At 44.9% G+C, this 16888-nt stretch overlaps 1 protein-coding gene across 6 annotated transcripts in view; it reads left to right on the top strand.

Annotated features, from left to right (window-relative positions):
* The window catches only part of LOC123487352 (signal-induced proliferation-associated 1-like protein 2), a 60664-nt gene that overhangs the window by 32329 nt on the left and 11447 nt on the right, over positions 1 to 16888 (top strand). For 5 of the 6 annotated variants that reach the window (XM_045218577.1, XM_045218578.1, XM_045218579.1 and 2 more), the window contains exons 9-14: positions 527 to 624; positions 5359 to 5759; positions 12759 to 12983; positions 14314 to 14367; positions 15431 to 15551; positions 16419 to 16653. In XM_045218577.1, coding sequence (XP_045074512.1) covers positions 527 to 624; positions 5359 to 5759; positions 12759 to 12983; positions 14314 to 14367; positions 15431 to 15551; positions 16419 to 16653 — 1134 coding nt within the window. The remainder of the gene's footprint in view (positions 1 to 526; positions 625 to 5358; positions 5760 to 12758; positions 12984 to 14313; positions 14368 to 15430; positions 15552 to 16418; positions 16654 to 16888) is intronic. The other variant, XM_045218580.1, reaches the window with a different exon arrangement.

Here is a 16888-nt window from a genome sequence, read left to right on the forward strand (position 1 = left end):
ATAAGCATCATCATGTTTCACCAATATAATTATCAGCATCATCATCAACTGTGCTATGAAAGAGACTCGCCAGTCAGTAGAAATGCACTTAGCAGAAAGGTCAGCTGGAGACAGACAAAACAGAAAGCAATATTAACTGTCATTCTTACAGATTCAAGATTGGCATTCACACTAAGTGTTACCAAACGTGTCATGATTATGTGATGTCAACAAATGACAAATGTGCTTTCATAGCCTATACCATAGATTAGAATGACCAAAGAACTGCCATTCCAATAAATGTTTTTGGCATTTCAGGAACTGCATTGAAAAAATGCCAGTAATGGCAACTAGGGTCATATTCATTAGTTCACACTGTATCAAAAGGTTTTGCAATGGGAAATGAAAACAAGCGTTTCTTATTGGACAAATTCCTGAATTTATGGTGAATTGACCTGACATCAGCTCTGGTGGACCACAAGTATTTTAATGAGAAAATTATATTTCAAAGAAAACAATCACGAATTGTCTTCTTCCTCTTTTACAGAGGCCAAGTGGCACCATCCCTCCACAAAGATTCTGAACGTGAGGGAGAGAAGCCAGCCGAGACAAGGAGCAAAGGACTCCCCCAATAAATACCAACATGTGAGTACTCATACTTGGAAAGAGTTATTTTAATGTTTAATGAGGGTTGCCAGGTTGACTTTGATTTTACACTGTAATGCTTTTTTCTTGTCATGTTGGATTTGGGTTAGTTTGTTGCATCTATGTCGTCTCATGCAATAGCCTACATTTGAGCGTCAATGGAAAACATTTCTTGTAACACTGTTTCAGGACAAAACCAGTTAGTTCTTAGACACTTTAAATAAAAAAAGTAATAAATTAATCATTTGTTTCATTGGTTTCATATGAAAGCATTAGTGTCATCCAATGACAGAACATCATGGCTATTTGGTGAACGTATCCCGTAGGAGTATGTCTCGTCAATCAGAGAGAAAAAAAGCTTTGGTAGACCTACCTATGCGCTCCCAGAGCACCTTATCCTCTACTAGCAACATTCATGGTCTTAGGTTTGGACCGCATCACAACACCCTTGACAGCTGGGCCATGATACTGTATGTATAGTCATCTGATCTTTAGGGAGCTGGGTGTCACACCCAGCAGTAGAGAACGGCTCGGTTACCCATACAGCCCCAAGCCTACACGGTACGATGGTGTGTAGCGCTATGCCTGCAGAGAACGAGGCCCCCCTCCTCTCGTCAGGTTGACTAGAACTGTCCTTGACGGATCAGCCTGGAAAAGGTTACCCTTGTCGGTGATGACGTTTTTGCTAACAACAAACTATCGCTTCGGATTTATTCTCCTGTACTATCCCCCACCCACCCCACCTAATCTGAAGTAAATTAAAATGTGTATTGAAAGTAATGGAGACGCATGGTGAATATCGATATTTATGTGCATTATTTATTTGCATTATCTGTGCATTAATATTTCTATAAATGAGGAAGCATCCCAACAATTGTTCCTGGAAAAATATTGCAATGTTTGAAGCTTGAGGGGATGCTGCTTCTATTGCTAATAAACAGAAAGTGGGGGAGAATGTATTTGTCTCCCTATGCAGAGCGCATTAAAGTTTCATATGCCCTCCTAACTCATATGGAATGGCTTGGTTTATGGAATTTTCAGTTAATTGCAGCTTCAGGAATTATTTATTTGACTACGGTGTAGTTGAAATGGGACCCAGGTTGGCTATGAATATAGCTCTCTCTTAATAGGAGTAGGAAGCTCAATGGCTGTAAATCAAAACGTGAATGGTTTAAAGTCCAAAATGCATATCATCCAGCAACAAGAAAAGTATGTTTTAACTGAAATGCAGTTTTGTTAAACTAAAGGCCTGCGAAGTGGCATGTTGATCATTTTCCCACACACCTTATTGTTGGATTAGGGTCATTTACTGCTGTAAATGCATTGTAACGATTAAGAATTACAATAGAACAATATGAACAATGTAAAGTGTACCAAACATTTCCAGGATCCCAATTCCATCATTCTCAAGATTAAGCGGTTAATAGGGAAAGGAAAGGGGGATACCTAGTCAGTTGTACAACTGAATGCATTCAACTGAAATGTGTCTTCCGCATTTAACCCAACCCCTCTGAATCTGAGAGGTGCGGGGGGCTGCCTTAATCGTCATCCACGTCCATACATTCCGAAACGGTGAATAAACCCACAATGTGTTTTTCCACTTTTATCTGAGATTTGATTGAATTGTGGCGTAAGGATACATAGCTTATGTATAGACAAGTTTTTGAGCCGTTTCCGCTCTACTTCCTGAACTCCTCCCGTCGATGCAATCCACTTCCGTTCTGCCGGGCTGGGTTTGTTTTGCTAGCTAGCTCCGTTGTGCCGACAAAGCACTGATATCGCAGTGACAAAGAGGATATAAAAATTACAATTACAACATGAAGAAAAGTGGTTCGGGGAACGACGTGATGCGGTAGTTGGTTGCAAAAACTTGAGAAAGCACCTGAACGAGTGGTTAGATAGAGAGTGCTACGACCACAAACCAGCTACGAAGAGGCAATGTCCATGCGCTCCATTGTTTAAATTTTTTCGCAAGCCTGATACCGACTCGGAATCAAGGACCTGGCTGAAGGCATTGAATCTAAAGAAACCACCCCTCAACGTTTTTGTTTGTTCCTATCACTTTGTTGACCAAAAACCTACCAAGGATAATCCTTTCCCAGAGTTGTGGTTGGGATACAATCGCCCTCCCCAGCCAAAGAGGCGTCAACTCACCCAGCGGACCACTGCCTCCCCCAGATAAAGAAACGCAGACTTGAATCTGAGGGTAAGTTCAGCAACTTTAGCTATGAAGCTGACAATACTGTTAATTATGAAGAAGTTGTCATACATTAACATTGCTACCGGTATTTTGCTAAGGCAGTTGATTGTTTTGGAGATGGGACAAACAATGCCCACGATAGCTACATCATTAATTGTGTGTGTGTGTGTGTGTGTGTGTGTGTGTGTGTGTGTGTGTGTGTGTGTGTGCCTGCCTGTGTGTGCCTTAGTCTACATCATAAATACAATGCAAGGTGGCAGGCTGTTGTGATGATGATTGTGTGTGTGCGTGTGAGTGCAATGTTGTAGTACACATTTTTCCATTGTGATGTTTGTAGTGAGAGGACTCTGCCTGCATTAATTTTGCTCCATCCATGTTTTCTCTTCCCCTTTTTAGATGCTCCAGAAACCTGTCAGCCTGTCTGTGAGGCCGAGCCTGCTACACCAACATTTCGAGATGCCCAGACCCAATGGGAGGATCCGTCACATATTGATCACATTTACTGTTCAACAACAAAGTCTGTTAAAGTAGACAAGGCCACACAGTGCGAGGCAGAAATGGGTCCTACTGTGACCAGCACCACGGTCATTGATGATGCTAGGTCCCGGCTGTATACAGGAGTGCTTATGGTTCAATTCTTCACCCTGGTGACAGTGTTGTTGCCTTTCAGTAAGCCATCAATTACCCTTCCTGTTGTTGACCAAATACTTATGAAACTAAAACTAAACCTAATATTAGGAGATATTGCTCACCGCTTCAATGTGTCTACATCCATGGCAAGCATTGTGATTAGTCACTGGATTGACGTGATGGGTGAACAGTTCAAAGTCCTGATCCCCTGGCTTCCAAGAGAGACCATTCGTGCCACCATGCCCTTGTCGTTTCAGAGGAACTACCCTCGAACCACCTGCATCATTGACTGTGCCGAAAGTGCCATGCAGAGAGCCACAAACCACGACTCAAGGAGTGACACTTTCAGCCAGTATAAATCACGCAACACTGTGAAATATCTCGTCGCTGTGGCCCCTAATGGGCTAATCATGTTTATATCTGATGCCTATGCTGGCAGAAGCAGCGATAAGTTTATCACCATGGACAGTGGGTTCCTAGACTATCTGAGGGCTGGTGATGAGGTCATGGCGGACCGTGGGTTCACCATTCGAGACTTGCTTGATGAGAGAAGGGTCAGTTTGAACATCCCTGCTTTCACCTACAGGCGCAATCAGTTGACCAATGAGGAGACGACACGCACCAGGCGAGTAGCCAATGTCCGCATACATGTGGAAAGAGCAATCCAGAGACTGAAGATGTTTAAGATTTTATCCCAGAATGTTCCCATCAGCATGGCACCGAAACTGGACAACATCTTAACCATCTGTGCTGGCCTAGTTAACCTGAAGAGTCCACTGATCAGTGAGGTTTAGAATCTTGCCCTGTGTCCCTGTCCACCAACACCCAGCCATGTTGTTCATTAAATACAGATAAACACAACAAATACTGCGTGCATTGTATTTTTTAATATTATATATGAATATTTTCATAGTGATGTAATTGTGTGGGCTGCTTTTGTATTTTACTTTTTAATACCTGTTAAGATTAAACACGCAATCTTTCTTGTTGAAGCCATTTGTTTAGTTTCCTCAAAACAATTAATTAATCCAGTGTTATTTATGTACAGTATGAGCTTACTATGAATTATGAACTGTGTTAAAATAAATTGTAGCACTCTAAGGATTGAAATTACATCAAACTTTATTTTCACTCAAACAGTAGGCACAGCATAAAGAGATCATGTAAACAATGGACATATGTTGGCTCCTGTGGGCATGACCTAAATAAGGCAGTTTATTTTGGTTTTAAAATGCTGAGATATTTACTGCAGAACTGTAACCTTCCCTCAACAAAATCATCAACAATTTTCGGGAGCATGTGGGCAAAGTAGAATGTGCGCAGCCTTATGATATGCCCCTGGTCGTAGGGTACTTCGATTTCTAGGTGCTCAGTTTTGTTCCAGATCACCAACTTGGAGTGCTGAAGCCCTGTGCAGTGCATCCCAATTTGTACCTGCATGTAGTAGCCTTTTGGACCATTGCAGGCAATATGGTAATCTACCCTATCTCTGTTTGCCACAGTTGTGATTTCGCAGTTCTTTGTTGCCAAAAATTCTGCAAGTGACTTGTTTCCCAAGTAACCGTGTTCCCAAGCTAGCGTCGACATCGCTGTGTTTACACCGGCAGACGTTGTGCAAACAACTTCCGGCGGAAATGAAATGCATTTGTGTAGAGTTATGGCGCCACCCGGGATACAGCGCGTAAACTTGTGTATACTAGCTGCCGAATCCTTGTTTCCTCAATTCCTCTCAAAGCTCATTGGAGGTCGGAGGTCGGGTTCTTGGATCCTTTACACCAATGCGCTTTGAGAGGAACTGAGGAAACAAGGATGGAGGAAGCAAGGATTTGACCACAAATTTACAGACCCAAATGAATGCCAATAACCATTAACTAGTGTTGTTTGATCTCCATCTCTTCTCCCAGTCTGGCTCCAGCCACTCCAGCAGCAACACGCTCTCCAGCAACGCCTCCAGCGGCAGCAGCGACGACAAGCGCTTCGGCTCGGGCGACCCCATTGACCCCGATGCCCTGGGCCTCATCTACATCAAGGGCGCGTCCACCGACAGCGGCATCGACACGGTGCCTTGCATGCCCCCGCTGCCTCCCCCTCTACCTGGCTGCAGCGGAGGTGGCGTACCGGGGGTCTCAGCCGGCCGGCCTGTCCCCCAGGATGCCCGAGGGGAGCAGTGGGTGCTGGAGTACCCCGGGACGGGGGCGCCGGAAGGAGGGTTGACGTCACAAGGCTACAGCACTCAGGCCACTTCGGCTGGGCACGTAACAGACGGGAGCCTGGGCGACCTGAGCGAGATTTCCTCCATGTCCAGGTAAGGTGTAGCTCCAAGATAAAGTTCCCTAAGTACAGATCTAGGATCAGCTTCCCCTCCCCCAATCCATTGATGTTCTAGCAGTGTCTGAATCCTGGCTCAGGAAGGCCACCAAAAATTCTGAAATTTCCATCCCCAACTATAACATTTTCCGTCTAGATAGAACTGCCAAAGGGGGTGGAGTTGCAATCTACTGTAGAGATAGCCTGCAGAGCTCTATCATACTATCCAGGTCTGTGCCCAAACAGTTTGAGCTTCTACTTCTAAAAATCCACCTTTCCAGAAATAAGTCTCTCACTGTTGCCGCTTGCTACAGACCCCCCTCAGCCCCCAGCTGTGCCCTGGACACCATATGTGAATTGATTGCCCCCCCATTTATCCTCAGAGTTCGTACTGCTTGGTGACCTAAATTGGGATATGCTTAATACCCCGGCCATCCTACAATCCAAACTAGATGCCCTCAATCTCACGCAAATTATCAACGTACCTACCAGGTACAACCCTAAATCCGTAAACATGGGTACCCTCATAGATATCATCCTGACTAACATACCCTCTAAATACACCTCAGCTGTCTTCAACCAGGATCTCAGCGATCACTGCCTTATTGCCTGCGTCCGTAACGGGTCCGCGGTCAAACGACCACCCCTCATCACTGTCAAACGCTCCCTAAAACACTTTAGCGAGCAGGCCTTCCTAATTGACCTGGCCCAGGTATCCTGGATGGATATAGATCTCATTCCGTCAGTAGAGGATGCCTGGTTGTTCCTTAAAAGTAATTTCCTCTCAATCTTAAATAAACATGCCCCATTCAAAAAATACAGAACTAAGAACCGATATAGCCCCTGGTTCTCCTCAGACTTGACTGCCCTTGACCAGCACAAAAACATCCTGTGGCGTACTGCATTAGCATCAAATAGCCCCCGCGATATGCAACTTTTCAGGGAAGTTAGGAACCAATATACACAAGCAGTCAGGAAAGCAAAGGCTAACTTTTTCAAACAGAAATTTGCATCCTGTAGCACTAACTCCAAAAAGTTTTGGGACACTGTAAAGTCCATGGAGAATAAGAGCACTTCCTCCCAGTTGCCCACTGCACTGAGGCTAGGAAACACTATCACCACCGATAAATCTACAATAATCGAGAATTTCAACAAGCATTTTGCTACAGCTGGCCATGCTTTCCATCTGGCTACCACTACCCCGGCCACCAACTCTGCACCCTCCGCTGCAACTTGCCCATACCCCCCCGCTTCTCCTTCACACAAATTCAGACAGCTGATGTTCTGAAAGAGCTGCAAAATCTGGACCCCTACAAATCAGCTGGGCTAGACAATCTGGACCCTTTCTTTCTAAAACTAGCCGCGAAATTGTCGCAACCCCTATTACTAGTCTGTTCAACCTCTCTTTCATAACGTCTGAGATCCCCAGAGATTGGAAATCTGCCGCGGTCATCCCCCCTCTTCAAAGGGGGTGACACTCTAGATCCAAACTGCTACAGACCTATATCCATCCTGCCCTGCCTTTCGAAAGTATTTGAAAGCCAAGTTAACAAACAGATCACCGACCATTTCGAATACCACCGTACCTTCTCCGCTATGCAATCCGGTTTCCGAGCTGGTCATGGGTGCACTTCAGCCACGCTCAAGGTCCTAAACGATATTATAACCGCGATTGATAATAGACAGTACTGTGCAGCCGTCTTCATCGACCTGGCCAAGGCTTTCGACTCTGTCAACCACCGCGCTCTTATTGGCAGACTAAATAGCCTTGGTTTCTCAAATGACTGCCTCGCCTGGTTCACCAACTACTTCTCAGATAGAGTTCAGTGTGTCAAATCGGAGGGCCTGTTGTCTGGACCTATGGCAGTCTCTATGGGGGTGCCACAGGGTTCAATTCTTGGGCCGACACTTTTCTCCGTGTATATCAATGATGTCGCTCTTGCTGCTGGTGACTCTCAGATCCACCTCTACGCAGACGACACCATTTTGTATACATCTGGCCCTTCATTGGACACTGTGTTAACAAACCTCCAAACGAGCTTCAATGCCATACAACACTCCTTCAGTAGCCTCCAACTGCTCTTAAACACTAGTAAAACTAAATGCATGCTTTTCAATCGAACGCTGCTGGCACCCGCCCACCCGACTAGAATCACCACTCTCGACGGGTCTGACCTAGAGTATGTGGACAACTACAAATACCTAGGTGTCTGGTTAGACTGTAAACTCTCCTTCCAGACTCACATAAAGAATCTCCAATCCAAAGTTAAATCTAGAATCGGCTTCCTATTTCGCAACAAAGCCTCCTTCACTCATGCTGCCAAACATGCCCTCGTAAAACGGACTATCCTACCGATCCTTGACTTCGGCGATGTCATTTACAAAATAGCCTCCAACACTCTACTCAGCAAACTGGATGTAGTCTATCACAGTGCCATCTGTTTTGTCTCCAAAGCCCCATATACTACCCACCACTGTGACCTGTACGCTCTTGTTGGCTGGTCCTCACTACATATTCGTCGCCAAACCCACTGGCTCCAGGCCATCTATAAATCACTGCTAGGTAAATCCCCGCCTTATCTTAGCTCATTGGTCACCATAGCAGCACCCACCCGTAGTCTGCGCTCCAGCAGGTATATCTCACTGGTCATTCCCAAAGCCAACACCTCCTTTGGCCGCCATTCCTTCCAGTTCTCTGCTGCCAATGACTGGAACGAATTGCAAAAATCTCTGAAGCTGGAGACTCTTATCTCCCTCACTAACTTTAAGCATCAGTTGTCAGAGCACCTTAACGATCACTGCACCTGTACACAGCCCATCTGAAATTAGCCCACCCAACTACCTCATCCCTATATTGTTATTTATTTTGCTCTTTTGCACCCCAGTATCTCTATTTGCACATAATCTCTTGCACATCTAGCATTCCAGTGTTAATACTATTGTAATTATTTTGCACTATAGCCTATTTATTGCCTTACCTCCATAACTTGCTACATTTGCACACACTGTATATATATTTTCTGTTGTATTTTTGACTTTATGTTTTTTTACCCCATATGTAACTCTGTGTTGTTTTTATCGCACTGCTTTGCTTTATCTTGGCCAAGTCGCAGTTGTAAATGAGAACTTGTTCTCAACTGACTTACCTGGTTAAATAAAGGTGAAATAAAAATAAATAAATAAATAAAATTAGTGGGGAAACCGCAGAACTCACCAATGATCAGCGTCGAGGGGCAACTTCACCCTATACCAAGAGGCTGACTGGATCCCTCTTGACTGACCAACGACCAGTGCTTCAATTGTGACCACGGCTCACCGATACAGAGTACCAGCATCTGAAATGTTCTTCTGCTTGATTATCGGCACCTCTTGTAAAATATTCACTCTAAAATGAACCCTGGTACTGTAAAATTGAAATCAGTACTGGTACCCTTTTCATTCCAATTCAACCACTAACAATGACACATCGTCAGGCTAAGTAATGTGAGGTCAAACTGCCCCTGTTTTCAATGTCTGTCATTATTGGATGTGAGTTATTTTTGCTCTAGGCATGTACACATTACACATTGGCATGATGAGTAAGCAGGGACCGCCTAGGACAAAAAAACGGCCCTGGACTTTGACTCAGACTGGCCCACCACAACCAGCCCGCGGATACTCCACCGCCCCCACCGACACACACACGTACACACACCACCACCTAGCTGCATCACAGCTATTGTACACTAATGCAGTACTATTTTCAGAGTGCTACAGAACACACATACACACGCACTGTACACTGTTATAAGAGTTCTACAGAACACATCCTGAATTGTCATGTTTGAACAACATCATCTGAAGCCTAGAATAAAACGGAGAATGTATAATAGCTAAAATACTCACTGAGACATAGAACACTGGCTGGCTGTTTTTCAGGGATAGCTGGCTGGCTGCTTCACTCTGTCAAAGTAGTATACAGACAGCCTAGTGAACCAAGAAAAATACACCCAAAATGTGCGCGTAAAGATGATGGTAAGTAAGCAAGTTATAGAAGAATATGGCCTGGCTATCTTATTGTAGGAGCAGGTTTCTCAGCAACTCACTTTTCTCTAACTTAGCACAAAAATGATGTTGTAATTCATAGTTGTTTTTGCTACAGATTATAAATATAGCAACATACTGGAAACAATAGCTTTATAGTCAGAATGAATCATCATAAAATGAATTCATAAAAGGCGGCTGTGCTGTGTCAAGGACTGACTTTACAACCATTTCACTACACCCTCAATAACATCTGCTTAATATGTGTGTGCGACCAATACAATTTGATTTGATTTGACTAATGTCAATAGTAGGGCTTCAAACAAACATGAACCTGTTGAATGTAATGTAAAAATGTAGAATTCCACCGAAATATACATTCCCCAAAGTAATTATTTTTCGTGAGTGCCATAAACTATAACTAGTAATGCTGCGTACTCCCAAGAAAGATAAAAATCGCACCTTTCTGGTCAAAATAGTTCGAAATTGCTGCCGTGTACTCACTTTTAAAGTTAAAGTACATAGGAAAAATATGATTAAAATATGAAATATCATATGTTGTAGTTCCTATTCAACAAAGTTGAAGAATAGGGCTTGAAATGACTATGTCTGGCATGTACATCAATCAACAAACTGTCTGGCTGGCATCATGTTACTGGTATAGTTAGCCTAGTTAGTTTGCCCAATATTGATGTTGTGTTATCCATGTCTCCCTCCCTGCCCTGGATATCCATTGCCTACCGCTTCGGCTGCACTGACTTTTGCTTGTGCTCACAATCGTCGGCTATGCTGTCGCTGTCCTCATCTTCTGCTAGAACTCTTTGACCCGGGGCTGTGGCATCCTCCTCGGCATGGGCTACATGCACGTTGACGTTAGCATTGGCACTAGCACTAGCAGCAGCACTACCGAATAAGTCTGTTAATTTCCTACATTTGGCTGCATCTGACTCAAGGGACTTTTTTGTCCCTTAACTTTCCAGCCCCACCTTTGTGTTTTTTTTAGTGTGGTGGTGTTACTTTTCAATGTTGATTTGGGAGTTTTCCTACACAGACTCTTGATAGCTAGCTCAACTTCTCGTGAACGGGAGCCCCTGCTCCCGCTAGTTTTTCTCCACACTCTACTTGGTTCACTATCACTACGACTCTCTGGTTCATTCACATACTGTCTGGGCTGTGTTCAGTGAAAGGAAATGTTTGGAACGTTGCAGATAGAAATGTAATAAATAGAGCTGACACGATTCTCTAATGTAGTGTTAGCCATTTCGGTGCTCAAGATGGCCAGTCCGCTACTGTGAGTAAGGCTAAATAGGTCATTGTTGCAAGGCTGTGCCTGCACAATTGATTTTGTTATTCATTCACATAGACACCGGGCACATCAGCAACGATAATGACGCAGCTAAAGTAGCCAGCTAACCTACTTAGCCAGCGACTAAGCAAAAACCACCATGTCGTCATCATCACAGAATCTCCTCACCAGATTTCCAATCCATTATTCTCGCACTTCCTCTCTAAGCTTGTGCACAGTAGCCTGGAGTCAAGGTTAACTTTCCAACATTTCATTTCCTTCATTTTTGGGTCAGACTGAACGAAACAGAGTATACAGTTTCCTGCCCTCCATTTTGGGGTCAGACGGTATGAGCCCAACTCTGCAGTTTCCTGCTGGGCTAGGCTGAGAAGTGACACCAGTTCCCCCATTTTGGGGTCAGATACGACCAGATATAGTCTTCATTTTCATGCTGTGCCAGGCTGAGTCAAACTGCAGTTTCCTGCCGGGCCAGACTAAAAGTAACCTCGTCCTCCGGCTATTGCACACAGCCTATATAAGCCTGGGCTATTAACCACTCTAAGTTGGCCTTAGTGGGAGTGGCCATAGAATTCTATTGGAGTGCTCTACTGAGTAAAGTATTTGTCATTTAATTTTAGCGAATCACACGACTTCGAAGCGTGCCTCTGTGCTTGTGATGTGCTAACATACGGGGAGGGTTACGTGGAAAGTGTTCTGGGAGATGATTGGCTTTTAGATCAAGCCAATGCCTATGCGCCGGGAGTTTCCCCAGGCTCTCTGTATTGGCTAACAAAGGCCAAGTTTGACGTGTTGGTCCACCAGACTCTTTGTGCATTTGGGTCGAAAGTGTCTGGGAACAAGATTAGGCTAAAAGGTGACGACCGATCTGCCATGTTGTGACAGGCTCACTGTGGCCATGGCATGATCCTGCCTCCCCCCGCAGTGTGCACAATGCAGCATTTAATGAGGTGTGACACATTTGCCCTTCGCTGCCAGCGGCACCAATGCGGTTTCATCATGCCCCGATTCGTATCACTATGTTGTCCACATAGGCAGGGTTGGCATGAATTCTGCTGTAGTAGGCTAGTGGAGTCATAGGAGTTGGGATCAAAACCTGCTCCGAGAATCACACCGAGCCCATCGTGAGGAGAACCACTGATATGGGTGGCAGGGTGTGGGTCAATTCAGGAGGGGAATTATCCCTCCTGATAATCCCCTGACATGACTGATATAAAATGGACTGACCCCAACCCTGGTACCTATACAGGTAGTAGCTGTTTTCATCATTGTTGGACCCCTCAGTGAGCAGGTTTTTGTTGTTGCCTTCATTTGGTCGTGTTTAATTTGACCTGTTTATTGACTATGATGTGGATATCTTAAGATGAATACACGTACTGTAAGTCGCTTTGCATAAAAGCGCCTTCTAAATGCCAAAAATGTAAATGTATGTCATACTGTATCAGGTTTTCTCACTTGAGTGAAAGATACTTTAAATAAATGTACCTTACTTAGTAGATTTGAAGGACTGTAAGCAGGTCTCTACTAATGATGTGGATTTTCTGTGAATATGGCGAGTTTGGAATGAAAGTCATCTTACACATTTGTCCTCTTGTACTGGATTTTGGTAGCCACTCATCTTTGACGTAATTGGCCAACCGTGATCACATGCTTCTGTCTCGGTTTTCCTAGTGGCTCACGGCACTCTGGCAGCCCCTCGGAACATGTTCCTAAGACCTCCACCTCAGTTGACTCCTCCAAAGTCTACACCGTCGTCTCCGGCGGCACGGCGACAGGGGCGGGGCTTAATGGTCCCGTCCACGCCCGCCAATCACCAGGTGAAGAGTATCTGATTGGCTGGAAGAAAGCTGAGGATGGCTCTCCAATGGAGGATCCGGGCAGGCCAAAAGACTATGGGTGAGTAAAGAAGCAGTATTTTGTGGGGTTGTATTCTTAATTGGACTCCTGCGTTGTCTTGGCTCTGTGCTTAGGGTCGTTGTCCTGTTGGAAGGTGAACCTTAGCCCCAGTCTGAGGTCCTGAGTGCTCTGGAGCAGGTTTTCATCAAGGATCTCTCTGTACTTTGCTCTGTTCATCTTTCCCTCGATCCTGACTAGTCTCCCAGTCCCTGCCACTGAAAAACATCCCCACAGCATGATGCTGCCACCACCATGCTTCACTGTAGGGATGGTGCCAGGTTTCCTCCAGACGTGACACTTGGCATTCAGGCCAAAGAGTTCAATCTCGGTTTCATCAGACCAGAGAATCTTGTTTCTCATGGTCTGAGAGTGCCTTTTGCCAAACCCCAAGCAGCTGTCATGTGCCTTTTACTGAGGAGTGGCATCCGTCTGGCCACTCTACCATAAAGGCCTAATTGGTGTAGCGCTGCAGAGATGGTTGTCCTTCTGGAAGGTTCTCCCATTATCACAGAGAAACTCTGGAGCTCTGTCAGAGTGACCGTCAGGTTCTTGGTCACCTCCCTGACCAAGGCCCTTCTCCCCCGATTGCTCAATTTGGCCGGGCAGACCGCTCTAGAGAGAGTCTTGGTGATTCCAAACTTCTTCCATTTCAAGAATGATGGAGGCCATTGTGTTCTTGGGGACCTTTTTTTGTACCCTTCCCCAGATCTGTGCCTCGACACAATCCTGTCTCGGAGCTCTATGGACAATTCCTTCGTCCTCATGGCTTGGTTTTTGCTCTGACATCCACTGTCAACTGTGGGACCTTTTATATAGACAGGTGTGTGCCTTTCCAAATCATGTCCAATCAATTTAATTTACCACAGGTGAACTCCAATCATGCTGTAGAAACATCTCACAGATGATAAATGGAAGCAGGATGCACCTGAGCTCAATTTCGAGTCTCATAGCAAAGGGTCTGAATACTTATGTAAACAAGGTATTTCTGTTTTTAGTTTAAAATTTCTAAAAACCAATTTTCACTTCGTCATTTTGTGGTATTATGTGTAGATTGAGGGAAACAATTAATTTAATCAATTTTAGAATAAGGCTGTAACGTAACAAAATGTGGAATAAGGGAAGGGGTCTGAATACTTTCCGAATGCACTGTAGATACTAAGGTATTGATAAGGCCAATGTTATGTGAGGTGTGACCATATTTTCTTCCTAAGTAGCATAGCAATTTTGACAGCTATATGCTTGCATATCAGCCATGTACATATTTTGTTTACATCTCAATGTACTTTACCATTATTTCCCTCCTTTTTTCACTTTGGGTTTTCTACATCAGTGGAGTGGAAGGCGTATTGTCTTACCTACTAAAGACTCTTACACTGAGATCCAGGTACAGTAGCTTTACGGAACCCTGTTTGGTTCAATAAACCTGTATGTACACTTTATTTTACAGTCCGCTATTTACATAGTATTTACTAAGAAATGTCATTGTAAAACTGAAACCTGTTTCTTTTAGATTAAAACCACCATTTGATTGTATGGAAGTCTTTTTAACTTAAGTGCATAATTTCTTAGTAAATATCGGACAGAGTCCGGTTGAAATGGGGTGGTAAAATAAATCGTTACCCACTTTGTCACTCACATGGTGTCTGTATACAATGCAACCTGTGCCTCCTGTGACACCTCAACCCCACTCTGTGTGTTTGCCTGGAAACGGCTACTCCCCAAACTAGATGCCCTCCAGTTGAGGAACAGTGATTAAGTTTGGCTCCGAACAGCATATTGTAAAAGATTACGCCCCCTGTTTGGTGTGTGTGTTGATATTCGACTTTCAATAACCCTGTACTGTAGTTATGGTAGTATCCTTCTTTCTTATTTTGTCCTTCCCAAAGAGCTGTGTAATGTGCTGCCTGGTCTTACTTCTGATAGTTTTGTTTCCATAATCTTACTGTGGTTTGGTCTTACTTTTCTTCAGGAATGGCCTTACTCTCCCACACCTCCCCTCCTCTATCTCACCTTTATTGGCCAATCCCAAATGACCCCCTATTCCACATGTAGTGCACTGACCAGGAAGGGGTGTTATTTTAGACACCTTCTTTGTTCACGAGAGACTGCCTTCCACCTACCCTTGTATGTTACCTTTCACAAGAAACTGCAATGAAACTGATGAGCTTGTCTCTAATTCAACTCTCCTCCCGTTGTTTTTGCCCCCCATCTACATCCTCCCCCTGCCTGTTTCTCATCCCTCTCTCTCTTTCTTCCCTTCTTTCTCCACCTCACTTTCTCTCTACATTTTCTACCTTAACAATCTTTCTCAATGTTTCTTCATTTATCCCTTTCTCTCTCTCAACCCTATTTCACTCTCTCTCTTCACTCTCTTTTCTGTTTCCCCTCTTCGTCTCCCCCCGCCACCCCCCTTCCCATTTCATCCCCTGTCCTCCCCTGGGGAGCAGGCTGCGGGCCATGCTGGGTGCAGATGGCCAGCTCCAGAAGGTCCAGCCCAGCCTGACCAGAGAGGCCTTCCTAAAGATGATGCTGCCCGACAGTCCCCCCGGGGAAGGGGGACGTGGCAAGGTGAGCCGCTGCTCCCGCTAGTTTTTCTCCACACTCTACTCGGTTCACTATCACTACGACTCTCTGGTTCATTCGCATACTGTCTGGGCTGTGTTCAGTGAAAGGAAATGTTTGGAACGTTGCAGATATAAATTTAATAAATAGAGCTGACACGATTCTCTAATGTAGTGTTCCCCTTTTCCTCCTCTGACAACGAGTGTCTTGCTTTAATTTCCCTCCCTCCTTCAGTCGGCTCCTTCCTCCGCTTGACATAATCCATTCAGATTGGTTGTGATATTAAAAATCAAGGCTGGCACCGTTTTCAAATTAACTTAAATTAAAACCAAGGGGGGTTATAAGGCGCCAGACTCGCGCTAACCTTTTCCTAGTGCAGCTTCCCTCCGCCTGTCGAAAGGTTAATTTAGACGTCTCCCGTTCAATGCCACCTGCCATGGCGACTAGCGTCAGGAAAACCCCCACCACTTGATGTAAAGGCTCTTGGGTAATTAGAAGAAGACAATGTGGCCAGGAAACAAGTGTGGAGGTGGAATGGGAAGGGGTTGATAGAAATTGATTTTATCTGGGAGCTAGCAAGCTGCTCTTCAGACCTCTTTGTTCACTGATCACAAAACAGGACAGAAAGAAAATGGCATTGATACCAACTACTATGCACAGGGAAGCTATCATCAGATAATTGAGGGGAAATTATTTACTGTAATTTTTGGCACTGTGGCAGACCGACGTTACTGTTTTGCCAATTTTGTGATAGATTCAAGCAGTTTAGCACATAACAGTTGGCGCTTGAATCACCCCTTCCATGGTGCAGCCCTCCGAGATGTAAAATGTCTCCCTTTTTCCCTCCCTCATTTTCTCCATCCCTTCCCGCAGAGTCTGACTGGTCCTGACGGCCTGCCCATGTCCCCACGGAGGTCCCTGTACCGGACCCTGTCGGACGAGAGCCTGTGCAGCAGCCACAGGAAGTCCCTGGTCTGCTCCCAGAGTTCTCTCCTGGACCAGGCCCTGCCCAACGATATCCTTTTCAGCACCGCCTCTGGGCCCTACCACAGCACCCTGGCACCTCGCATGAACCTCGGCCACAGCAATGGGGCGCCTCTACACAAGAGTGAGTGTCTGCCCGTTTAGGATTTAGATTTTCGGATGTTTAGGGTAGCTGACTAGCTAGTCGGTCTTGTCGGTTGTGAGCATAGAATTTAATAGAACAGATAGATAATAGATACTTTAATGTATCTCTATGGTTGAGAGGGAATACGGATGGCCAGCCTTTCTCTTGGAGAGCTACCGGATGTATACGCTTTTGTTCCAGTCCTGCTCTAACCCACCTGATTCACCTAATACTG

This window comes from Coregonus clupeaformis, unplaced genomic scaffold (assembly GCF_020615455.1).
Source record: "Coregonus clupeaformis isolate EN_2021a unplaced genomic scaffold, ASM2061545v1 scaf1672, whole genome shotgun sequence".
In the NCBI taxonomy this organism is placed as follows: domain Eukaryota; kingdom Metazoa; phylum Chordata; class Actinopteri; order Salmoniformes; family Salmonidae; genus Coregonus; species Coregonus clupeaformis.